Source organism: Physeter macrocephalus, unplaced genomic scaffold (genome assembly GCF_002837175.3).
Source record: "Physeter macrocephalus isolate SW-GA unplaced genomic scaffold, ASM283717v5 random_316, whole genome shotgun sequence".
Taxonomy (NCBI): Eukaryota; Metazoa; Chordata; class Mammalia; order Artiodactyla; family Physeteridae; genus Physeter; species Physeter macrocephalus.
In genome coordinates this window covers 8,847-30,189 of record NW_021145607.1, presented here as the reverse complement: position 1 = coordinate 30,189, position 21,343 = coordinate 8,847, and the positions used below count along the sequence as shown (strand labels likewise).

At 48.5% G+C, this 21,343-nt stretch overlaps 3 protein-coding genes and 1 non-coding gene across 8 annotated transcripts in view; 2 read left to right on the top strand and 2 right to left on the bottom strand.

Annotated features, from left to right (window-relative positions):
• The first annotated feature begins 198 nt into the window (after positions 1-198).
• Positions 199-6,429, top strand: PRICKLE4 (prickle planar cell polarity protein 4). 4 transcript variants are annotated; one of them, XM_028485138.2, is made up of 8 exons: positions 199-616; positions 1,609-2,065; positions 2,497-2,721; positions 3,137-3,244; positions 3,936-4,073; positions 4,368-4,571; positions 5,152-5,356; positions 5,829-6,265. In XM_028485138.2, the coding sequence occupies exons 3-8, from the start codon at positions 2,509-2,511 to the stop codon at positions 6,200-6,202; spliced, it is 1,242 nt and encodes a 413-aa protein (XP_028340939.1). In that variant the 5' UTR covers positions 199-616; positions 1,609-2,065; positions 2,497-2,508; the 3' UTR covers positions 6,203-6,265. The 4 variants fall into 4 exon arrangements, with proteins under 4 accessions (XP_028340939.1, XP_054938836.1, XP_007120355.2 ...); XM_055082861.1 differs by having other exon boundaries at positions 1,609-2,640; positions 5,829-6,429; XM_007120293.4 differs by having other exon boundaries at positions 1,609-2,643; positions 5,829-6,429.
• Positions 6,430-6,564: 135 nt separating this feature from the next.
• TOMM6 (translocase of outer mitochondrial membrane 6) lies at positions 6,565-8,102 on the top strand. Its single transcript, XM_007120294.4, has 3 exons — positions 6,565-6,914; positions 7,459-7,563; positions 7,786-8,102. Exons 1-2 carry the CDS (start codon positions 6,706-6,708, stop codon positions 7,553-7,555), a joined length of 306 nt encoding a protein of 101 aa, XP_007120356.1. The 5' UTR covers positions 6,565-6,705; the 3' UTR covers positions 7,556-7,563; positions 7,786-8,102.
• A 40-nt stretch (positions 8,103-8,142) lies between these two features.
• Positions 8,143-21,343, bottom strand: part of USP49 (ubiquitin specific peptidase 49) — a 14,952-nt gene continuing 1,751 nt past the window's right edge. Inside the window, exons 2-6 of one of the 2 annotated variants that reach the window (XM_028485139.1) lie at positions 20,692-21,343; positions 19,166-19,370; positions 16,264-16,372; positions 15,502-15,707; positions 8,143-14,562 (exon numbers count right to left, since the gene is read on the bottom strand). The exon at positions 20,692-21,343 is cut by the window's right edge and continues 21 nt beyond it. In XM_028485139.1, coding sequence (XP_028340940.1) covers positions 14,372-14,562; positions 15,502-15,707; positions 16,264-16,372; positions 19,166-19,370; positions 20,692-21,343 — 1,363 coding nt within the window. In that variant the 3' untranslated portion in view covers positions 8,143-14,371. Of the gene's footprint in view, positions 14,563-14,701; positions 15,708-16,263; positions 16,373-19,165; positions 19,371-20,691 lie in introns of those variants that run through there. The other variant, XM_028485140.1, reaches the window with a different exon arrangement.
• Positions 16,936-17,008, bottom strand: TRNAW-CCA (transfer RNA tryptophan (anticodon CCA)). Its single transcript has one exon. It is a non-coding gene; the product is annotated as a tRNA-Trp (tRNA).

Genomic DNA, 21,343 nt, shown 5'->3' with positions numbered 1-21,343 from the left:
AGGGAGGAGCCTGAAGGGATGGAAGGGAGAAGGGCAGGACGAGGGACTCCAGAAAGGGGCTGGGGACAAGGGGGAGGGAACTAGGTGGGGGTGGGGACACAGAGAGGCGGGGCTAGGAGACCAGAAGGAAGGTCTGGGGGGACCTGCGGGCTCCGAAAGGCGTTCTGTTCCGCGAGTGCTTGAGGACCCGGCATAACGATGGCTCCCGAGCGTCTGCTCCGGGCCCGCCAGGACGCGGTCCCAGTGCTAAGCCCATGGGCACGGAGGCAGTGGAGCCTGTACACTTTCCACCCGAGATCCCTCAAATGCTTTCCTTCAGTCGGCAGCTCTAGGCCCCTCCCCCCGTCCGGCTCTACCAGCCCCGGAGGGGCTGGCAGGGCCCGCGGGGGGCGTGGGAGCGGAAGGCGCGCTCCCGGGGCGGGCAGAGGCGGGTGTCGAGGCCTGAGGGTGGGAACTGGGTGAAGGGCCCGACGACAGGGTCTGTCCAGAACTGCCCGGACAACAGCGCGCAGCGAGGGTGAGACCCCGGCGGAGTCCCGTCCCTTCCCCTAAACTCCCAGCAGCCAGACTGGGAACCCCAGCTGACTCGGGAACCACACCGCGTCCCACTTCGCAGGTGGGCCCCGCATGCCCAAGAAAAAACTTTGGGGATCTGTCGAGAGGGCACTTGGCAGGACCAGACACTTCTCTTCCCCTTCTTCCTCTCACTGTCCCGGGAAACCTTCCATCCCTTACACCCTCCCCCTCCCCCGCCACTTCTCAATCCCTAGACTCTGCCCTTCCGGGCAGGGGTGGGTTGGGAAGGTAGAACTCCTGAGACTGGTTACACCTGCGCGGGGGCGGGGAGGGGGTTCAGGCTTGTCCCTTTTGTAAGGGGGGAGGGGAATTCTGGAAGGAATCCAGCACGTAAGTGGGGTCCAGTGCTAAGTGGACGCGGAGTTATGCCGCCCTGCGGGGATGAGGGTGAGGGGTGAAGACTGATTTCTGAGTGTTGTTCCTGTGTGGGATGATTTCATGCAAACTAGAACTAATCTGGAAGAGGGGTGCAAGTTTCCTCTGGGGCCCCAGATACCCCTCTTCGATGCCCACCCACTCCCCCAAGCATCTCTTGCCTCCCGGAGCCCCAGGGGAAGTGGCTACTCCTGGCCCTGGGTGTGAACAGCCCATCCTGGCTGCCTTCCACAGGAAACCTGATCTGAGGGACAGAACAGGAAGGAAGCAGATGGGTGTGGAGCCAGGAAGCAGGGAAGGGTGGCACAGGGCGGGGGCTCCGGGCTGGGAAACACTATAATTGTCACAGTCCAAACCCTGTTCCCAGCCCCAAAGCTGGGTCTTATAGAGGCCAGGGATTTGGTGATGCCCTCCTGTGCCCAGCTGCTGTTAGAATCCAACCCAGCTCTCAAAGGCAAACTCCTCCTCTAAAGCTTCCCTTAGCCTTCTAATGTGACCTCAGGCAAGTTTCACCTGTTTCAACCGTAAAATGGGATAATAGAAACTACCTCACAGGATTGTTGTGAAGATGGACTATATTATGCAACATGCTGGAAAAGTCCCTGGCACAGGGTAAACATTCTAGAAAAGTTTACTCTGTTTTCTTTTTCTTCCTAGGGTGCTGTGTATATCTGCCCAGAACCCTGGCCCCATCCTGCCTGGTTTCATCTGTGCCTTACCCAGTAGACTATGAGCTCCTTGAGGGCAGGGCCCATCCCTTTTCTACTTCAGTAGTCACCTCCTATCCCCAAGATACTGTGGCCATACCAGGGCTTGCCCAGAGGAGGGCTGAAGAGATGCACTTAGAATTATCCAATGAAGTTGCCACTAGAGATAGAAGATAGAAGCACAGGATTTCGTCTGTCCTGGAGGAGCTGATAGACTAGATGAGGAGCTGAGAGAGACACAGGGAGCAAAGAGAAACATTAGGTGCTAAATCTTGGGGCACCCACTGTACTTATTTCTGGAGCTCAGGGAAAGGAGAGCTGGTATAGGCTGGATAGGCTGAGAAGGGCCTCCCAGTGAAGTGGTCCTTTCACCCACCCCAAGCCTACAGCGGGAAAAGCAGGGAGAGGTGAGGAAGTAGGCTCACTGGGTGCTGCTGAGTGCACAGTGAGAAGTGGGGGGAGCTATGGCAGGGGAGGGGTGGGGAACAAGGGCCCAGTCTACCCAAAGGCTCACCAGAAAGGCAAAATGCCCTCTCCTTCCACTATGGGCCTCCTGTTTCCTCCATCCCAATCTTGGGAGACTCCCGAGTTTGAGCTTCAGAAACTCTGGAGCTGAAAGGTTTGGCCTCAAGATCTGGCTCTGCCATTTACTAACTGTGTGACCTTGGGCAGACCATGTATACTTTCCAAGCCTCAGTTGGGCCATCTGTAAAATGGTGATAAGAATTCACATAGCTGTTGGGAGGACTGAAGGAGATAACGCCCAGAAAGCATTTAGCCTGCCTAGCACACTGTTGTGGCCCAATAAATGGGAGGCGTCTTGTTGTTTTCTGTGCAGACTTTGCCACCAATGTCACTGCTAAACTCTGGCTGGCCCCACCGAGGGGAGAGGCTGACCCCTCCGGAGCCAAATCCACCAGTCAACTCAGAAAGCAACCGAGGTCACGTGCCAGAGGAGGACCCTGAGGAAACCTCTGCTCAGGTGGTAGGGGTCCTGCCCTTCCCTCTGAGACCAACATCCCCTCCATCCTTTGGACCTCTTCCCATTTCCACCAAGTGGGAGGTAGTTAGCCTTTGTGCCCAACTTCTTGCAGCCCTTTCTCTTTGCAGGAATCCCTGTCCCTACAGCCCTCTCAGGACACAGGGGTTCAACTTCTTTAAACTTATCCACGAATACATGAATACTCTCCTAGGGGGTCTGTGTTGTCAAAGCAGAACCTAGGGACTTTGGCCCTAAGGAGTGAAGGGGGTGATTTCAAGCATAAGAAGGAAGCTGTTTTGCAGTGTGCCCCCCCAAACCTGCCTCAATCAGACCACAAACATGGGAGTGGATCAGCTGTCCTTGTGATCTTGAAGGAGGATCCTCCAAATGGAGGGGGGTGCTTGGATGTTGTTCCAGATTGGCAAAGAGGTGGCAATGAAGAGGGAAGGAAGGAAAAGCCAAGCTCTGCTTCTCTCCTTTTGCTGCGTTTCCTCAGGATCCTGAAGTCCTGAGCTTGGGGAACCCTGGCCTGGACACCAACCAAGCCCCCAGCTGGCCTGGACTCCGGACCCTCCTGCAGCAGCTCCCTCCGCAGGACAGTGATGTGGGTCTCCCTCTCCCCAGCTTTCCTCTCTCTTGCCTCCCTTTCTTTACTTACCGTGGGAAGAAGTTTGGTCCAAAAGGCAGGGGACATGCATTTAAGGCCTAGCTTTGCCACTAATTGGGGGAAATCATCCCCCACCCCCAGCCTGAGCTTTCACAACTACATAATGGGTGCAGTAACATCTGCTCTGCCCACCACAATGCTTAGTTGAAGAGCAAATGAGAAAATGGACATGATCAGCTTTTGAAACTGATAATGGAATGTACAAATGTAGAGAGTATGGTGGTTAAGTATTTATTGAGGGCCTATGTGCGCCCAGTCTAAAGGCTTACAGTTCAGCTGGGGAGGCGAGGCAGGAAAATATGGAATAAATAGGGAAAAGACAGTGGGAAGTGATATTAAGCTACAGCTCATTGGGAGCCAGGATCTAAATATATGGAGATGGGCTAAGTACTGTAGGGCTGTCAGGACCTGAGCGATCACCATTCTTGGGGTGGGGGGAGTGAGACCGAGGTGGACTTATGCCAGTTCTTTTCCCTCTCCTCAGTGCCCTTCTGTGCTGTTATCTCCTGCACCTCCCTGAGGTTTCACAACCTTCCTTTGACCCAGCAGCTAAACCTCCCCTCTCCAGTCAAACTTCAACCTTGCCTGCTGGGGCTCTCCCGGTCACAGTGGACCTCTGTTTCTGCAGGAGCGCTACTGCCTGGCCCTTGGGGAGGAGGAGTTGGCTGAGCTGAGGCTCTTCTGTGCCCAGCGGAGGCGGGAGGCCCTGGGACAGGGGGTGGCCCGCCTAGTACCTCCCAAGCTTGAAGAATGCACCTGTGAAAAGGTATGTAGCACCTTCCCCCCAGTATTCCCCTTCCTCCTCTTTGCCCTCTCACTTCTTCAGAAGGGGCTGGCTTCTGGGACTCTGGAGGGGGAAAAGAGGTTTGGGGATTGATAGTTTGGCAAAGTTTAGGAAAAAGGGAAACCAAATTTAGGGGTTCTTTGTGGAGCCTGCAGTGGAGGTGGGCTTGCCAGAATATGGGGAGAACAGTTAGGTTGGGGTTGGGATGGAAGAGCCAGGAGAGAAGGTAGGAGGGTGGTTGTGGCCTCTGACCAGCGCAGCACCCGCACCCCGCAGTGCAGGGAGCAGCTGAGGCCAGGGGAGTACGGAGTGTTCACAGCTCGGGCAGGAGAGCAGCGCTGCTGGCACAGGGCTTGCTTTGCCTGCCAGGCCTGTGGCCAGGCCCTGATAAACCTCATCTACTTCTACCACGATGGGCGTCTCTACTGCGGCCGTCATCACGCAGAGCTGCTGCGGCCGCGCTGCCCGGCTTGTGACCAGGTACAGCCTCGAGGGGAGGGGCTGGAGGGGGTCTGCCCAGGGTCCAACGCGGCAGATGAAACGGGACACCTCTTTCAGTACCACGGAGTGGGGAACAGAGAACTAGGAACCAGCCTGGGAAATTTGTATTCCCTTTGCTCTGACTTGAGCTCTGGGCACCTGGGACTCATTGCCTTTGTGCCCTCCCTCACCGCAAGCAGAGTCTCCCAAATTTTCTTGGACTGAGAGGATTTCTCCAGAGCGGGAACTCTTAGACAGACGTTCATCTCAGTACGTCGGGTGCCCAGTGCTGGGCCTGCTCTTGCGAGGAACTCCCTCAATGTCCGCACAAGAGGCTGCACGGAACCCTGGGTTGGGCGTCCAGGAGACCCAGGTCGCACTTCTTCAGGCTGTGCCACCTGCTAGCTGGGGGATCCTGGCTAAGCCAATCAGCCCTCCCCGCATCCGAGAGTGGTTGAGTAGATCAAATGGGAATGTCTGTAGACGTGCTTTAGCGTCAACTGGTTATAAGGCGTGGTTACTGGATGAATGAATGAGTGAGTGAATGAATGAATGAGCCGTTCCCCTCTCCCTCTCCCAGCTGATCTTCTCCCGCCGCTGCACCGAGGCAGAGGGACGGCGCTGGCACGAGAACCACTTCTGCTGCCAGGACTGCGCCGGGCCCTTGGGCGGGGGACGTTATGCCCTGCTGGGCGGCGGCCCCTGCTGCCACAGCTGCTTTGAGAGACGCTATTCGGATGCCGGCTCGAGTCCGGCCCCGACAGTGGAAGGCAGGGCGTCCCCGGGTAAGGGAGGAGAAGGTGCAGATCAAAGGGGAAGGGGGCAGCGGCTTGGGCTGGGCTGAGGGGGGGTTCTCCCGGGCTGGGACCCTCGTCCCGGTCCCACGCCGTCCCGCCCCTCCAGCAGCGCCCCCGTCCCCCCCACCGCACCCCCAGACCCGAGCCTCGGGGCCCGCAGCTCTCACCGCGCGTCCCTGGCCGGAGCGCTCCGAGGGCCTCCAGAACCCACCCCGCGCCGCGGTTGAGGCTGCGGCGCGGGACTCGCTCCTGGGCTGGGGCCGCGGCCGCCCTCTGCTGGGCGGAGGCGGGGAGGGGCGGGGAGCCCGGAGAGGACTCACCGCGGCGGCGCGCAAGGCCAGGGGGCGGGGCGGGAGGCTGGGCCCCGACTGGGACTGGTTTCTGGCGGCCGCCCCGCCCGGATCTGGGAGAGGGAGACTCGCGGCTCTGAGATGGGCGTTTCTGACCCGGCCCGGAACAGGGGAGGCGGAGCTCGGCGGATTTGAAGATGGGCACCGCGCCCCGCGGAATCCCGCGATCATCTCCCGGGCAGCCCTTCTCGCTACTGCCGCCAGCTCCAGTCTGGAAACCCAGATGGGGATGCTTGGATCCAGCCCGGAGCAGGAGTGCAGAGCTGGGGACCAGGCGGAGACACCCAAAGGGCAAGAGCAGGGCTGCCCAGAGACTCCCCTTGATCCGAAGGAGGATGCTTCCTGCCCCACCTGCTCCTCTTCCTCTGAATCGGAACCCGAAGGCTTTTTCTTAGGCCAGCGCCTTCCCCGGCCCTGGGAGACCCCCGGCAATCTCCAAGCTGGGGACAGCGACATCTCCAGGAAGCATTGCACCATTTGCTAGTGGCGCGGCCCGGAGAAAGGGTGGCTGGGGAGGTGATCTGTAAGGTGAGAGAGCAAAGCTCTCCGCCCCCTATAAAAATCCTAGGCTGAACGCCATCAGGGCCATGGCTGGGAGAGGCGGCGAAATGACAAATTTGGAGTGCTTCCTTTTAGCCCGCGCATTCTATGACTTTTCATGAAGACTCTTGGGGAGCCCCATTCCTCAAAGCTACGCATCCCCTGCTGAGTGAGACCCTACCCCACCCCCACAGGCTAGACAGCCCCATCCTCAGCATCCTCCTCCTGAGCCAACGAAGTGATCACTCAGAGACCACCTGTGACTGACAGGGTGGGCCAGCCGAAGGCCAGAAGGGAGCCGGAGATGGAACCCGACCAGGGGAGGTTGGAGCTGGACGGCGCTCCTCTCCCGGCAGAGGTCGCGGACTCGCAGCCCGGGAGTTCTCACGCCCGGCGTCTTTCCAAGCTCAAGCCACTGCGCCCTCTGTCGGCGAGTAGCCAGCGGAAATGCGAGACCGGAAGTTGCATAATCTGCTGGCGCCGACAAGGGGCGTGGTGAGAGACCTTGCGGAGCGCTGGGGTGCTGCCATGGCTTCCAGTGGGGCCGGCGTGATCGCTGCGGGCTCGGCAAATGAAGCTCCCGAAATTCCAGACAACGTGGGAGACTGGCTTCGGGGCGTCTACCGCTTCGCCACCGATAGGAATGACTTCCGCAGGTAACCGAGGCACGGGAGCTTGGTCGCTCTCCTGCCCTTCGCGCAAGTATATATACCTGGCAGGTTTCCTTCTTCGCCGAGGCCGGGCCCTCCGGATTTTTTACACCGCCAATATCTCGGCCTTTTCGTGGCTCTGGAGGTGCTTTGCTGAGGTCCTTGACCGGGAGAGTTCCCGTGCAGCCAGAGCGCTCCTTTCAGTCACCGGGCTCTGTCTAGAGAATCCCACCCTGCCCGCGGAGACCCGGGGAGAGGAGGCACCAACACGTTAACGGGCTTTTTGGCCCTGGACGAGTACTTAATTGGGTTTTGCATTTGACCCTACTCTTACTAGACGTAGAAACGAACCTTAAATAACCATGTGGGTCTTGGGCAACCTGTTATGTAACGACCGATGCTCTTGCGATTCTAAAGTGTTTTTGCCTTGGGAGGGGGCGGTTTCCAGGGTGGTGATGGGAAGCTCCCCCCCAACCCCCCAGCCCGTCTTTCACTGACCAAAGACACGTGACTCAGTGACCACAGGGTTAAAGGGATGCATTTTTTCCAGGAACTTGATCCTCAATTTGGGACTCTTTGCTGCCGGAGTTTGGCTGGCCAGGAATTTGAGTGACATTGACCTAATGGCACCTCAGCCTGGGGTGTAGCCGTAAAGGTAAGCATTAACCACTGTTCTGCCGGTTTTAGGAGTCCTAGAGACTGGGATAAGAAATAATTTATATCAGCTATTCACAAAATAATAGATAAGAGACTTGATGTAAAACCCTTGGCTATTCCTAGTTAGAAGTGTCTCCAGATGTTCCAAGGGATTTGAGTCTCTTACCAATTTCCCTCTAGTGATTTTACATTTCTAATGCCACCTGTTGTCTGATTGCAGACACATGGAACCCCTGTGCTGTACTCAAACCTTCCAAAAACAGAGCCTCCAATCTGTGACCGTCACAAGACTTGCCCTGATGGCAGCTGAAGTTTGATTCAGATGGGCACCTTTCCTTCCCTGCTTGATTTCCTTTTCTTTGCTGAGTCCACTCAGAACACCCTTCTCTGGTCAGCAGGTAGGGTTCAGCTAAAGTGTTGTCCTGTGTTCTGTAAAGTTCTGTACATAGTTCCAGAGTTTCTGCAGGGGATGATCTTTGCTCTTGTCCTGAGGAATATTCTAATGGTATTTTAACAAATAAAGACTGTACACAAAGACAGCCGTTTTATTCTTTTAATAAGAAACTTCGGCTTACAAAAACAAGGTGTAAAAAGTCAAGATTTACAAAAATCATAAAAACATGATTTATATTTCACACTCGAGAGAGACAGGAACAAGCCCCAAACATGGATTGTAACAGAGATGGTTTGCTTCATATTAAAAGAAAAAAAGAAAAGGAAACTGTAGCCACCGTTAATTGATGTTAGCATAGGATGAAGCATATTGTTGAGGAATTTCCATTCTTGAGCAGTACTAAGGGAAGAAGTCATTTGGTGTTGCATAGCATTTTAGTGCACCGGGTGGGTTTTCCAGGCACCAGGGAGGCATTGTTGCTGTAGTACAGTGGGATTTGAGGGCAATGAGGTGCAGGTAGAGGCAAGGGGTAAGTAAGCCTGGGCAGTGGGCATGGAAGTGACACTGCTTGAGGAAGCTGCTTCCTTCACAAGGAAACAGATTATTTTCTGACCCTAAAATTCATGGTAGTGCCACTGTCCCGGAGTTTGGGGTTCTTTGGAAATGGAATATGTAAGGAACTGGCATGGAAAGAATCATATAGGCTTAGAAAGGTGTGGACATAGTGACAGGCTCCCCTTGGCAATTTTTCTAGTTGATTTGCTCTACTAGGCATTAAAAAAAAATACATACTACTTTTCCGCGCCGAGTCTCTTACGGAACTGGTATGGGATTAAAGGACATGAATTGGAAAGGAGGGTCAGTATAAATGCACCACAGTGGCCTAATTGTTAGTTGACAGGTGTTGTCTCTAGCAATCTTTTCACTAAAGGTAAATAGAATAAAATGGTCCTTCTTGATCCTGCTGGCATAAATATGGTTAAGAAAGCTGTTAGGGAATTAGATTTTTTATATGTTAAAGAAAAGCACCATTCTCTTATGAGCATTAATCAGGGAGGAGGTCCCATCTCTCAGGAGGGAGGAGGTCCCATCTCTCAGGAGGAAGGAGTTTGAGCTTATATGAATTCAGGCCTGTGGCTGGCTTAACATGAAGGCAGGATCCTTTAAGAGTCTACCCGGGGACCACAGATGCTCTGACAAGTTTGTATCTGATGAGGAAAGGTAACAATACATGAAGCAAGGCTTAGGTTTAAAGCCATCACCCCCGCAAGTGGTGACAAGGAAGGAAACTTTTAAATCCCTTCAGCCTGCATCAGACCACTGCGCTAAGACTAGAAATACCAGCACCTCCTGTTCTTTATAGGAGTGAAACTTACATCCTTGAAGTCTGCTACCTCATCTGTTCAAAATTGTGAACAGTTCTATTTGATAAAAATTTTCAAAGCTAAAAATCAAAATCTGGCCAAAATTAAAGACATGGCAGCTTCCAAAAGCATAATTCAAGTTTCACTTAAAATTTAATGTTTTAGCTTCAAGTAACAGTGCCACTGTTGGTTTATAAAGCCATAAAGCTGGTAAGGTAAAGTTTCATTTAAACTGGCTTAATTCCTGAAAGTGATAAGAATTTAGCAGATTAAAGCTACCAAATCTACAATTTCCTCAAATTCTGATGAATAATTATTAATTCCATAAATGAAAGTGCTGGCTTTCATCATTTCAACACAGCATCTCTCCTCAAGGGAAGTCAGTTTCACATCCTGTCATACGGTGTTTAGCCCAGGCTGGTTAACACCGTATGACAGGATGTAAACACATAACATAGTATGACAGTACTATGAAAATCTCTTACACAACCTAGTTAGATTTGAAATAGAAACATGCCAGCGGAAGTCAGTATGGAGAAAGTCCACAAAAATGACCATTCACTTCAATGCTCTAGTGGCTGTGGTGTACTTAGAGCAGTGTTTGGGTTGAGTACACAGTGGTTAAAGTCAAAGCCCTAGACCAAGAAAATGGTGAATTTAAACGTGGAAGATATAAACTAAACTCACAGTCATATTTAGAAGGTGCTTTTCAGCTTTAGTGCTAACTTCAAAAAAGAATCTGAACCCCCAGGGAGATTCATACTTACCTGGTAAAGAAACTAAGTGGCCATGGGAGGTTTTATTCCAAAGATACAACCTCCTCACCTAATTAGGCTGAGGGATCCAATTATTATATGTGCTTCGAGTGGTAAGCTTTTTAAACACCCTTTGGTGAAGTCTTGGAAACCTGAAGGTGGGAGTAAAAGGAGCATGCTGTGTTTACAGCCCTGCAGGTGAGCAGGCTGGGTCCTTTCCCCTTCCACAGCCACTCAGCACCATCCCAGTCAGCAGCTGCCAGGGAGTGGGGCTGGGGAGCTGGGACAGGTTCTTTGAGCCTTCTTTTTTGCCTATTACACAGTGCACTGGCTTGCCTTACAATCTAAAGGTTCACATATAGGGGACTGTGTTCCACACTGCTTCCTGAAATTTTGTGCAAAAGAACTTCAGAACTAATGAAGGTACCACTTCAGGAGGAACTGTTTTTGTTTGACTTCTACCATACGTTGTCCAGCATTAGAAAAACTAAAAGACCTTTTTCTGAATATTTGTGCTCTCCCAACCAGCTGGAAAAGCAGCCCTTCCACTTATAAGATATAATCCCAGATAGGAATACAGTATATGTTTAGGAAGGGGTAGCCCTCCCAGCCTGATTTTAAAAAGGCCTGAGCTAATGTTTGGAACATAAAAGGGGTGGTAAAAAAGAATGGGGTACATGGTCTGCCCTGAAAAGGAGACACTGTTGAATAATCAAACACAAAGATTTTGGATATTACAATAAAAATTTCAGAACTTGCTGGTAAGAATAATTTGCTTTCACACACACAAGATATGAAATGCTTTTAAAAAGTCTGACACCAAATGTCCTTTACACTGTACAGACCCATTTGCCACTTGAAATGACAAGAAGGAATCCTTTCCCTTAATCTTTTCAATCCCATGCAAACCATAGTTGGGTACAAGGCACCAAATTTTATGAATTGTATAAAATTAGTTCACAAAGCTTTATCAGTAAGTAAAACAAACTCCATTTCTACCTCCCTGCCCACCCACATCCCAACACCCAACCAAGTTTTCATTCTGTACTACTGTTGACCTCTCTTGTGTTTATGCTGGGACCTGGCTAGGGCCATGCTCCACTGCCAGCCAACCCACCTCATTAGTTCTTGCACTCTGATGGAACTGTAAGCATAGCCTGAGCGGGGAACTCATACAATCACTGACTCTAGAAGCCTTGCCATTAAAAACAAAAATAAACTCTGCTATTGAGTCCATAGGACACATTAACACTTCTATAGTTTCCAATTTTATTCATGACATTGTAAGAGACATCTGGAAATTCTTTACAGTGTGGCACTGCCCCCATCAGCCTGAGAGGGACTGGATCAAAGCAGGCAAGAGGTCTGCCCACCTTTAAATAAGAGCTTCAGTTCTTGGCCATTGAGGACATTCCTAACCTTTTTTTTTTTTTTTTTTTTTTTTTTTTTTTAAAAAAAAACACTAGCATGGATGCTCTCAGAGGCAACCACAAGTATGAGGGTCAAGCTAGATTGAGGTAAAATCCTTTTTGAGGGGCCAGGGTGCATTCATCTTGGCTGGCTACAGCAAAAAGTAAACACACCAGCCAACTACAAAGGGTTCCTAGAACGGGACTCCAACTACTTGTCTGGGAAAGAAGCAGGCTTGTAAGGTTCAGTTAGGAGATCTTGGGTTTGATTTGGCAGCATCTAGTCAACTTCTACGCGGTTCTTATTTTCTTCTCTTTACAATGTTTCGACTTAAAGTAAGATGCAACTAAGAAATTCATCTACTTTCCAGTATGTAAATAAATTAAAGGCAAAGGGACATTTCCCTCACAACAGCCATTGGCTTATGCAGCAGGAAACTCTTTTAATTAAAATCTCCATAAATACTAACTTCTCAACAGCGTCTAGTGCTGCTGCCTCTGGGTACCTGAGGTGTCTCACTGCAGGGGCACCTTCAAGTGTGTGCAGCTCATTGAGGACTCTGGTATTGGTTTCTATTCCAACTCATTTTAAATGATTTTGTTAATTTGATACAATGTGTGCTCAGCTAATTTAAGCACTTATTTTACAAAGTCCTTTGCTTAATAATCCTTAATACTTGGTATAAAACTATTTTTAAGAATTAAATTTGAAGATCTTTTAATTTTCTATTAGGTGTTTATTTTTCTTGTTTTCCCCTGGACAGCCTGAGGGATGAAGTAGATGCTCTATTAGTACTTCTCCATTTGTAAGTTCTCTTTTTCTAGAATAATAAATATAGCATTCAATGAAAGATGAGGCACAATTTATATTTTCCTTCCCTTTTTACTCTCCTTGGGTTTTTATGAGTTAATGCGCTTTTCTCTTGCCACAAAAAGTCATCACCAATCATGCCAACTTAAAAATGTGCATCTGGAGGATACAGCCTCACGTCAGAGCCTCTGACAGCACGGGCAGCTGTGACACTTTAAAACAGTGTCCAGGTGAGGGTAAGCCCGGGCCAAGCTTGTACAAAGAAGCCTGCAGTAGACAATATAAACCAAATAGCATAAAAAATGCCATACGCTATCGCTTCCAAATAAAAGCTAAATATTACAGAAACCTCACAGTGTTGGAAAAAGCAAGTTTAATTTAAAATATAGTCACTCCTCTTCCTTATCAGGGTGAGCCATTTTCTGTCTGATTTCCTCCAAGTCTCAGTGCTGTCTGGCAGGTCCTATGGGAGAATTCATCTCAAAAGAGGTCAACAGCAAATGCTACAGATCTGCTTGGGAAATGTGGTTCCTCAACATCGCTAAACCTTTGACTCTCATCCTTTAGCCTTTCTTTTCCCAACTTCCCATCCCTCCCCAAACTCCCTTCACATCTATCCTCTTCAGGTGGCAACTGTACTTCTACCTGAATTGAAATGTTAATATGACATACTCAGTCAAAAGATGAGCATTCAGAGTGACAGGCTGAGGCGGGCTGCAGCACTCCCACAGTGAGAGTTACGGTTTGCATTCACTTTTACTAGTGAGTCTAAGCGAAGGACTGAGAAGGGAAATTCAGTGGTGCCTGATAGGGCAGAGAATTTCCATCTGGGCAATTCCATGCCACTTAGAAACCGACCCAGTTTAAAAAAGAAAGATATATTTTACTAGCACTGGAGTTAAGGACAGGGCATTCTTGCTTTTTTCTCTGATGGATTGAGTGTGGGTGGGTAAAGAAACAGTAGGGATTAGCAGATTTTGGAGGAAACAGGCCAGGGCTATCAACAATAAACTGTTCAGACATACAGGAGGAGGATTCCTAAGCCTTAGAAAAGCAAAAGCTCCCACATCTTGTGAACAGGAAATAAGCTGCAGGTTAAGAAAAGCTGCATGCTGCACCAAGGTAAAATGGGTGACAGGCATTTAGATAAGCCCTGGACCACTGGCTATCCCCCCACCCCCACCCCCACCCCCTAACTGAGTTCTGAGAAGGCCTCAGACAACTGACCCAAAGACCGATTTAAACCAAACTATGTGCTTGCCCTAGACCTGAACCAGGAATTTGCTACAGAACTAGGTAGCCAGGAGTGCCCTTAGGCTCAGTGTGCCACAAAGAACATGTCATGTACCAGTTTCTTGCTTCCCCATGCGAACTGCTCCTTCTTTAGAATGAAGGGATGTTCATGCCATCTCAGAAGATGTGGTATGATTAAATGACAGCAGCAGCCAGGGAGAGTATGACACATGAAAAACCTCCCATTTCACATGGAGAAATTTCCTCCATGCATCTCATTCCATTCTTCAACTGCTATCCCCTAAAAAAGGAAGTCTGCAGATTTTCAACCCTTGAGGGCTACTTCCTTTGTAGGCAAAAATCCTTAGACTTCACCTCCCGCCTTGGAACCAATCCTATCCAGCAAGCTGCCAGCCCAGGGCCCCTCCTTGCATGCTCTGTCGAGGGCTGCTCACATCAGGAGGGTTCTTCTGGTGCTGCAAGGAGTCCTGATTAGCAGGGGAATCATGTAATAGAAAGAACATGGCTGGATATGACCAATTTACTCCCTCTTTCCTCCACCCAGATCCCTCTATATTCAGAAGCAACTGATGAAAGAGTCTTCATAGAAGTTACTCCTTTTGATTTGTTTTAACGAAGGAGGGAATTTCTAAACCCATTTAAAAGAAAGTTGCTACAGATTTTATGATAGCACATGAGTCACCTGGCACCTTCTGCTCTAGACCCAGTGATGCAAACCTAGTTATCTGTTCCTGCAGTAAACCTTATTTCCTATACGAGGAAAGATGTATAGAAACCAGTAGTTTAAAAGCAAGCCAGTCCTCGATACGTGCCTCCCATTCAGGGGAAGGTCCGTGGTCTGCCCTCATCGTTGTTGCTGGACTGCACCTGAGTTTGGAGTTGGGTTTCTGAGATTCTTGCATTGCCCTGAACTGTTCTTTGAGTGTAAAAAAGGATGTAGGCTTGAGTTTTGCACACTTCCTCGACACTGCATACATTCAGCTTTGAGTCATTGCAGTGGACCCAAAAACCTAGGAAACCAAATGAAAGAAAGAGAGAAAATGACTACCCAACTTATATTTCAGTCACCAGGCAAATGAGGAGATGAGGAAAGGGACAGAGGAGTTCTGAATAGATCCAACCCTTGATTGTTGGTGGTGGAGGAAGAGAAAAGTAAATGAAACCAACAGACTTCCCTGAAACCACTGGTTTTAACCCCGCAAGCCCCACCACAATACTGCTTGCAGTATCGACTATAATTTTTGTCCTCATTTCATTTCATTCAGGCTTCTTCACTGCCCATTAGGGTTTTCTGCAAAGATAGGAGACTGGGGGCTAAGAGATGGGAAAAGGAGGAGGAGGAGAGGGGGAGTGTAAATAGAGAGAAGTGATAAAGGAAAACTTAGAAGGAATAAAAAGTTATTTTTTACAGGCTCACTCTGGCTACCCCAAGGGCTGAGGGGTTCAGAATGGGTACACTACTGAAAACACATCCGCAGCCCACCTGCCTCAGCGCAGTAGCTGGGAGGCTCTGCTCTGAGGGCAAGGACTGAAAGCTCCTTGGGAAGGGCCTTTGTAGTAAGTGCTCAATAAGTGTCCTCAGCTTTGTTATGAGCTGAGGCTAGTGAGATTCCATGAAGTTAGATGGGTCATATTGTTTCTGCAAAACCAAGAATGAAACTGAAGTCTGCAGCAGAAGTATTAATAACAACAATAACCTCTAACATTAACTGACCATTACATACTAGACACCATGCTCAGCACTTTTACATGTTAGTTCCTGTCAATTCTTAGAACAATCAAATGTTGTTACTTAGTGATATATCCAAAATTTGAATCCATCTTTCATAATTCTTTCCACTGGATTTTAATGTATGTAATATCCCCCTATAGATTAAATAAAAGGAATGAAATGTGGACAAACCAACCCTTTTTTGTGTCCCCCACCCCACAGAGTAAAGCGCACGCACCTCCCTCTGTGTTGTAGCAATAGGCTGTGTAGTGTCCTGAGCCAAACCCTTTCCCGTGATGCATGACCACTGCGGAGAGATCATAGGCAAAGGTCTCTTTGTCAAGAGAGGAGAGCATGTCCCTGCAGCAGTAAGGTTCCATGGTTAATACCTGGTCAAAGACGACATGGACCCCAATCTTCTCTCGGTGATTACGGCCAGACCACCTAGAACATGGATATAAACTTCTTACTAGTAAGAAATGGCATGTGTGATCAGAGGTAGAGGTAGGTAAAACAGGGAACGGAGAAAATTTAACCTTCTGGGTTTGGTTTTCTTTCACAACAAGACGGTGGTAATCAATATTCACATATATTTCCTCTGAATATTGCATGTTCTCTGAAACTAGATATCCCTGAACAAGCAATTCAGGCAATACTCTTTTTGTACTTTACCTCCTGCCCTCCTTTTCACAGATTATCTCATACTTTATTCTGAAAATGAATCTATAAAAGCCCAAGCGAGGCTAGAAAATGTTCAAGCACAGACACCCAAGCGCAGGCTAGCTGATTAAATAGGACCATGAGAGCAGAAGCCCAGTCCTGGCCCCCGACATCAGCTTGCTTCACTGGGCATGAACCGTACACTCCACGGAAAGCGTGAGGCCTCTAGGGAACAGGCTACCCCTCCCAACACCGAAGAGGACATTTGCCTTCGCCAAAGCCTTTGAAGTAGCTATTCCCACAGCTCACAGCCACTTGGGACGCCCCAGAGCAAGCTCACCTGAATCTTTTAAGGTGCAGCCGGAGGACCTGAGGTAGTCTGTAGATCATTAACTGCTTTCTAGCTTCACTCAGAACAAGGGGTTTTGGATTGGATTTTCGTCGTTTGCCTATATGGTTTGGGAAGGCATAAGACATAGATTGTGAGGAGACTCATTCTTTCCGAGCTATGGCAGAGACAGTGACTTGCCACTCGATATGCATTCTTCTTATTTCTCAGCATTAAACCTCAATTATATTTGGGGCAGCAATGTGACCCCCTCTAAGACTGCATTTCCCAGCCTCGCATGCCTGCATGGAGTGGCCACGGAAGTTCTGGTTGAGATGAAAGAAGTGATTGTGTGGCACTCTTGGGATGGCTGCTTAAAGAAGCCTGACTCAGTTGTAAGGTGCATCCTTTGTCCTTCCCACTGTCTGAAAGGAATCTCAGTTTCCTTTCCTGTGAAATGGGGGATAATGCATATATTTCAGGCTTAGGGAAAAGGTAAGAGGACACAGGATTACTAAAGGACAGCGTGTTTAAACAGATTTTTTTTCCCCATGTGAATTGCTTGTGGCCTATACAAATATTTAGAAAAGAAACTTTGGTTTTATATTTTTATTGTTTAAAAAAATATTTATTTATTTATTTGGCTGCACTGGGTCTTAGTTGTGGAATACATGTGGGATCTAGTTCCCTGACCAGGGATCGAACCTGGGCCCCCTGCATTGGGAGCATGGAGTCTTGCCCACTGGACCACCAGGGAAGTCCCTGGTTTTATATTTTTATGCCGTACCTATTTTCTGAAACATGTTTCTTGGTAACAGCACGCTGCTAGACATGCAGGACAGGCTGACAGGCTGGCCAAATACACCCAGTCCAAAGAAGAACCAGTGCTTGAGACTCCAATTTTGTTTCTAAAGATACTGAATTGTAGGTGAAATGCATTTCTAAATTACAGCAAGTAAACAGTGGAAATGAAGTTCTCTTAATTTCCATCAGAAGCCTTCTCTATAACCATTTACTGATGACTGCTCTGTTATTATATTAATTAAATCGGTGAATGGATGGGAATATAAAATTAGTGTGGTCCACTGTGGTGCCTGCTAATTGTCTTTGAGCTGTTGAAATCATGGTCTCAGTGTCTGAAGAGCTTAGCATCTGATTTCGAAGTCCTGTCTGTACCTACTCCTGAAAGGTAGCAAGTCACAGCCAGATGACGTATCAAGGAGCTCTCTGTGACAATAGGATGTGGAGCTGTTGCTTCTCATAATAGACTGCAGCTTTTACTAGGGCTGGTAGTCATGATATGTGAGAGCATGAGCGGAAAGAGAATTCAAAGAGGGGCCTGGCCTTATTTTACATTCCTGTTCACCAGCAGATTTTTGAAAATTACTGCAGCTCTGCCTGGGAATCCTGGCAGTGACTGCTACTCTCAGCAGAGGGAGTAAGTGAGCTAAGATGAAGACAATAATAGAATATGGCTTTGTTTCCCTAAAATGAAATTCACAAAGAAAAAGATATTACTGATTCAATTGAGATTGATCAGTTCTGTCTCCCATTTGATTAAGCTGGCCACACAGAAAGGTGGAAGACTGACAGTTTTGAAACTTTCACAAGCAACAGATCAATGCATCTCATCCCTTCAACATAGGCTTTCCTTCCCTGCTATTTGAACCTGTCTATAGAAATACTGAAAAATGGGCACATATGGCAACCAAAAAAAACAATCCTTTCTTGCAAAAATAAAAAAAAGTATTTCTTGCATAATCTATCAAGTCCAAGAATGACAGAGTTAAGGCTGTTAACATCCTTCTGTTCCTTACAAGTATAAAGCTTTATGAATCACTATTTTAAAAAGAAAAAACAATGTTCTAATAAGATAACTTAAGTCACTGCCTTTATATCTCAATATGGAACAGGAGAGGTGAGTTTATGGTTAACCAAATACAGCACTTCAAATTTTGTTTTAAAATGGCAAAATGATAGCAGGTGTGACTTGATTTTTATCCTGATTCTTCACAGAGAACAGGTTTGCCACGATGTACTACTTAAAAAAAACCATGTGCAGAAGTATTAAAAGGGCTACCGTAAAATTGTCGTTCCCAAAACTTGTAGTCCAGACTACAGTATGGCTGCAAATTGATTTCAGATATCTGCACAATCCATTCATCTTAGTTTCCAAATCTCTATATGCCAAAAACCCAAACATCAGCTTCAAAGTATTTGCTCTGCATTTCCTCTGCACATGCTGGGTTAGCAAAAGCAGTTAAGTGTTAGTGTAAGACATGGGGGTGGGGATGGGGGGGTGCATAAGATACTCACAGAGCCATATGGAAAAAAATTCCACTTTACAGTTAAAGCCATGATAGAGAAATACTTCCTTATGACCCTTCTGAGATGTGAACCTTTCAGGCATGTGACAATAACTATGAAGCTGCCATAGAGCAATGCACCATACGACTTCCTTTCTTGGTTTCATTTTACTTTAAATCTACAAATTCAGGACAAAAGCACACTTTTCTGATACCATAGCCCTCAAACAGGCTATGCCACCTGAACTTTAAATACGAACTGTCAGACTGTATTCATGAATTTCAGCAGGACCCCTGTACACTATGAAGCTAAGTACTCACATTCTTGGAGTCCCCATTTCAGGATCCATATTTTCAAATGCCTCCCAAGATAACAACTAATGTCAATCACAGCAGGAGTCAAAGGAGGCCCAACTCCTAGGTTTTGTTTTGCTTTTTAACATATAATGTCCCTATGCTTGTTTTCAGGAAAATAGGAGAAAAAAAATCTTTAAAAGATGCTTTAAAACCACTCAATGTTACAGTGTTACTTTTGACTAAAGTGGCAAGTGAAACACCTTAAACTGATATTCCAGTTACACACACCCACCCCTCCCCCCAGCACTCACTGTTACATTGGTCACAAGCGTAGATTCTCCCTTCCAGAGCCTCTGTCTCTGTGAACTTGGCCAGCATCTCAGTGAGCAGGCACTGAGTCTGATTCAAAGGGATAAACCCCTTTTCTATGCAGTGATAGCGTTCAGGGAATTCCAGGGACAGATCCCAAAAGGGCTCGATGGTATTGGATTTGTAATTGCATGATACACATGTGACCTAGAATGAAAAGATTCGTTTACAGGTTATATAACTTCCATGCTTCCCACATACATTTTTTGCTAGCACATAACAACCAAAACTAAGTGCATAGTTTTCCAAAAACATTTAACTGTAATATTAAAATAATAAACATAACTTAAGAATTAGCACATATTACTTCTGGTATGTATCTCTAACCATGACGCTAGCTGGAACTGGAAAACCACACAGCACAGTTATTACTACCTACCCCTTTCTCTTTTCTCTCATAAAGCGTGCTTTGCCATTCAGTGCTGCAGTATTACAGACGGAAGTTACCATGGAGTCAAGGCATCATCAATCTGAGATGGAGAATTTGCAGATTCCTGTCTGCTTCTCTCATCCTCATACTCTTGTTCTCTCCAGACTTTGCTCCTTCCAACCAGTCCAACTTGCCTCTCTTTTTGCCCTTGTTTCTTGCAGCATCCCTACACTGATCCCTGGGTTCCAAGAGCCTTCAAAGCACCTTGTGATTAGACCTCCTCCCTCGCTGTAACCTTCCCAGACGCACCTTTTTTCCTACAGACCCTCAGAGGGGTAGAGGAAGTGCTGAGAAACACTCCGCTTTCACATGCTGAAAAACAAAAGCCTAAATAAACTTCCTCTTCCCATCCTACTCATACTCATCATTCTTTTAAAACCCTAAATACCCGGACACAAAACCTCAGTAGGATAGTGTAGAGGTTTTACCTGAATCTCTTTAAGTTGCCCATCTCTTTGCCTCTACAAATTCTTTCCGCATATCCTCACAAAGCCTTATCTATGAGTCTTCACTCATGTCCTTAGATGGCTAAGGAAATGAAAGGTAATGGGGAACAGGAGGGAGACTTGCTTACCCTTCGGCATCCTCCTAGCCACCTCCCTCCCTTGTATGTAAAGAATGCCTTGGAAGGAAGAGTGCTCTTTCAAACAACTATGGAACCAAGGTTATAGGCAAACTCTTCAATTTCCTAAAACTGATCAAAGGATGGCATGCCAACAATGGGTACTTGATTATAACAATGGGAATATTATATTACCCGTATCATCGTTAAAGATTAAAGACATTTACTGAAAGTGAAATGATATGGCAAGTTATCTAAAAATCTGCCTGTTAAGACGAGGCAAATTCACCAACAAGGCCGTCGCACAGTATAGTAAAAGGTACAGTGGCCGCCCTCAGCTATGCGTAGTTACGCCAAATGTCGGCTACCCTGGTTAGGCCAACAGCCTGGGGGAGCTACGCATGGGAAGCCTAACTGCTACACCAGCCCCGCTCCAGTGTGGTGGGCAGCTGGGGATGGGCTGGGCACACACCTACCTGGCTGAGTAGCTGCCCGTGAAATATGGTGTTCACCACCTTTAAGACCTGTTTGGTGAGCTTCCTCTGGGAGAAGGGGATGAGGATCCGGCGCTTGGTGCCCTCGGACTCGAGTTCCTGCTGCACTTTGTGCAACAACTCGCAGAGAAACTCCTGCGCGTCCTGCTGGTCGTAGCCGCGGAAGGCGGGGATCAGGCTCCACACCGAGTGAAGCATGGCGAAGGGCGACACCAGGGCCCACTTCCCGGACCACATGACGCGGAAGAGGGTGTGCAGTTCGTGGCAGAGGGAGATGTGCTTCGAGCTGGGCTCCTTGTTCTGGATGAGTTCTAGGCTCCTGCTGAGGGAGGCCCCGCCATTCAAGCAGAGGCCCTCGCGCTCGCAGGCCTCGGCCCCGTGGCTCCTGGGCGACAGCTCGGTGGCCGAGCTGCCGGCCGGCCTGCCCGCGAGAGGGGCCTTGCCGTTGGCGGCCCTTGGAAACAGCTGCTCTGTCTTGGACGGGTCGAGGTTCAGGAAGCACTCACGGAACTTGCGCAGGTGGCTGAGCACCTGGAGGATGGAGTTCATGTAGCAGGTGTTGCCCAGGTTGCGCAGGCCCGTGACTCCCGGCGCCATGGCGGGCGCGCGGCGCGGCGCGGGGCGGGGCCCAGCG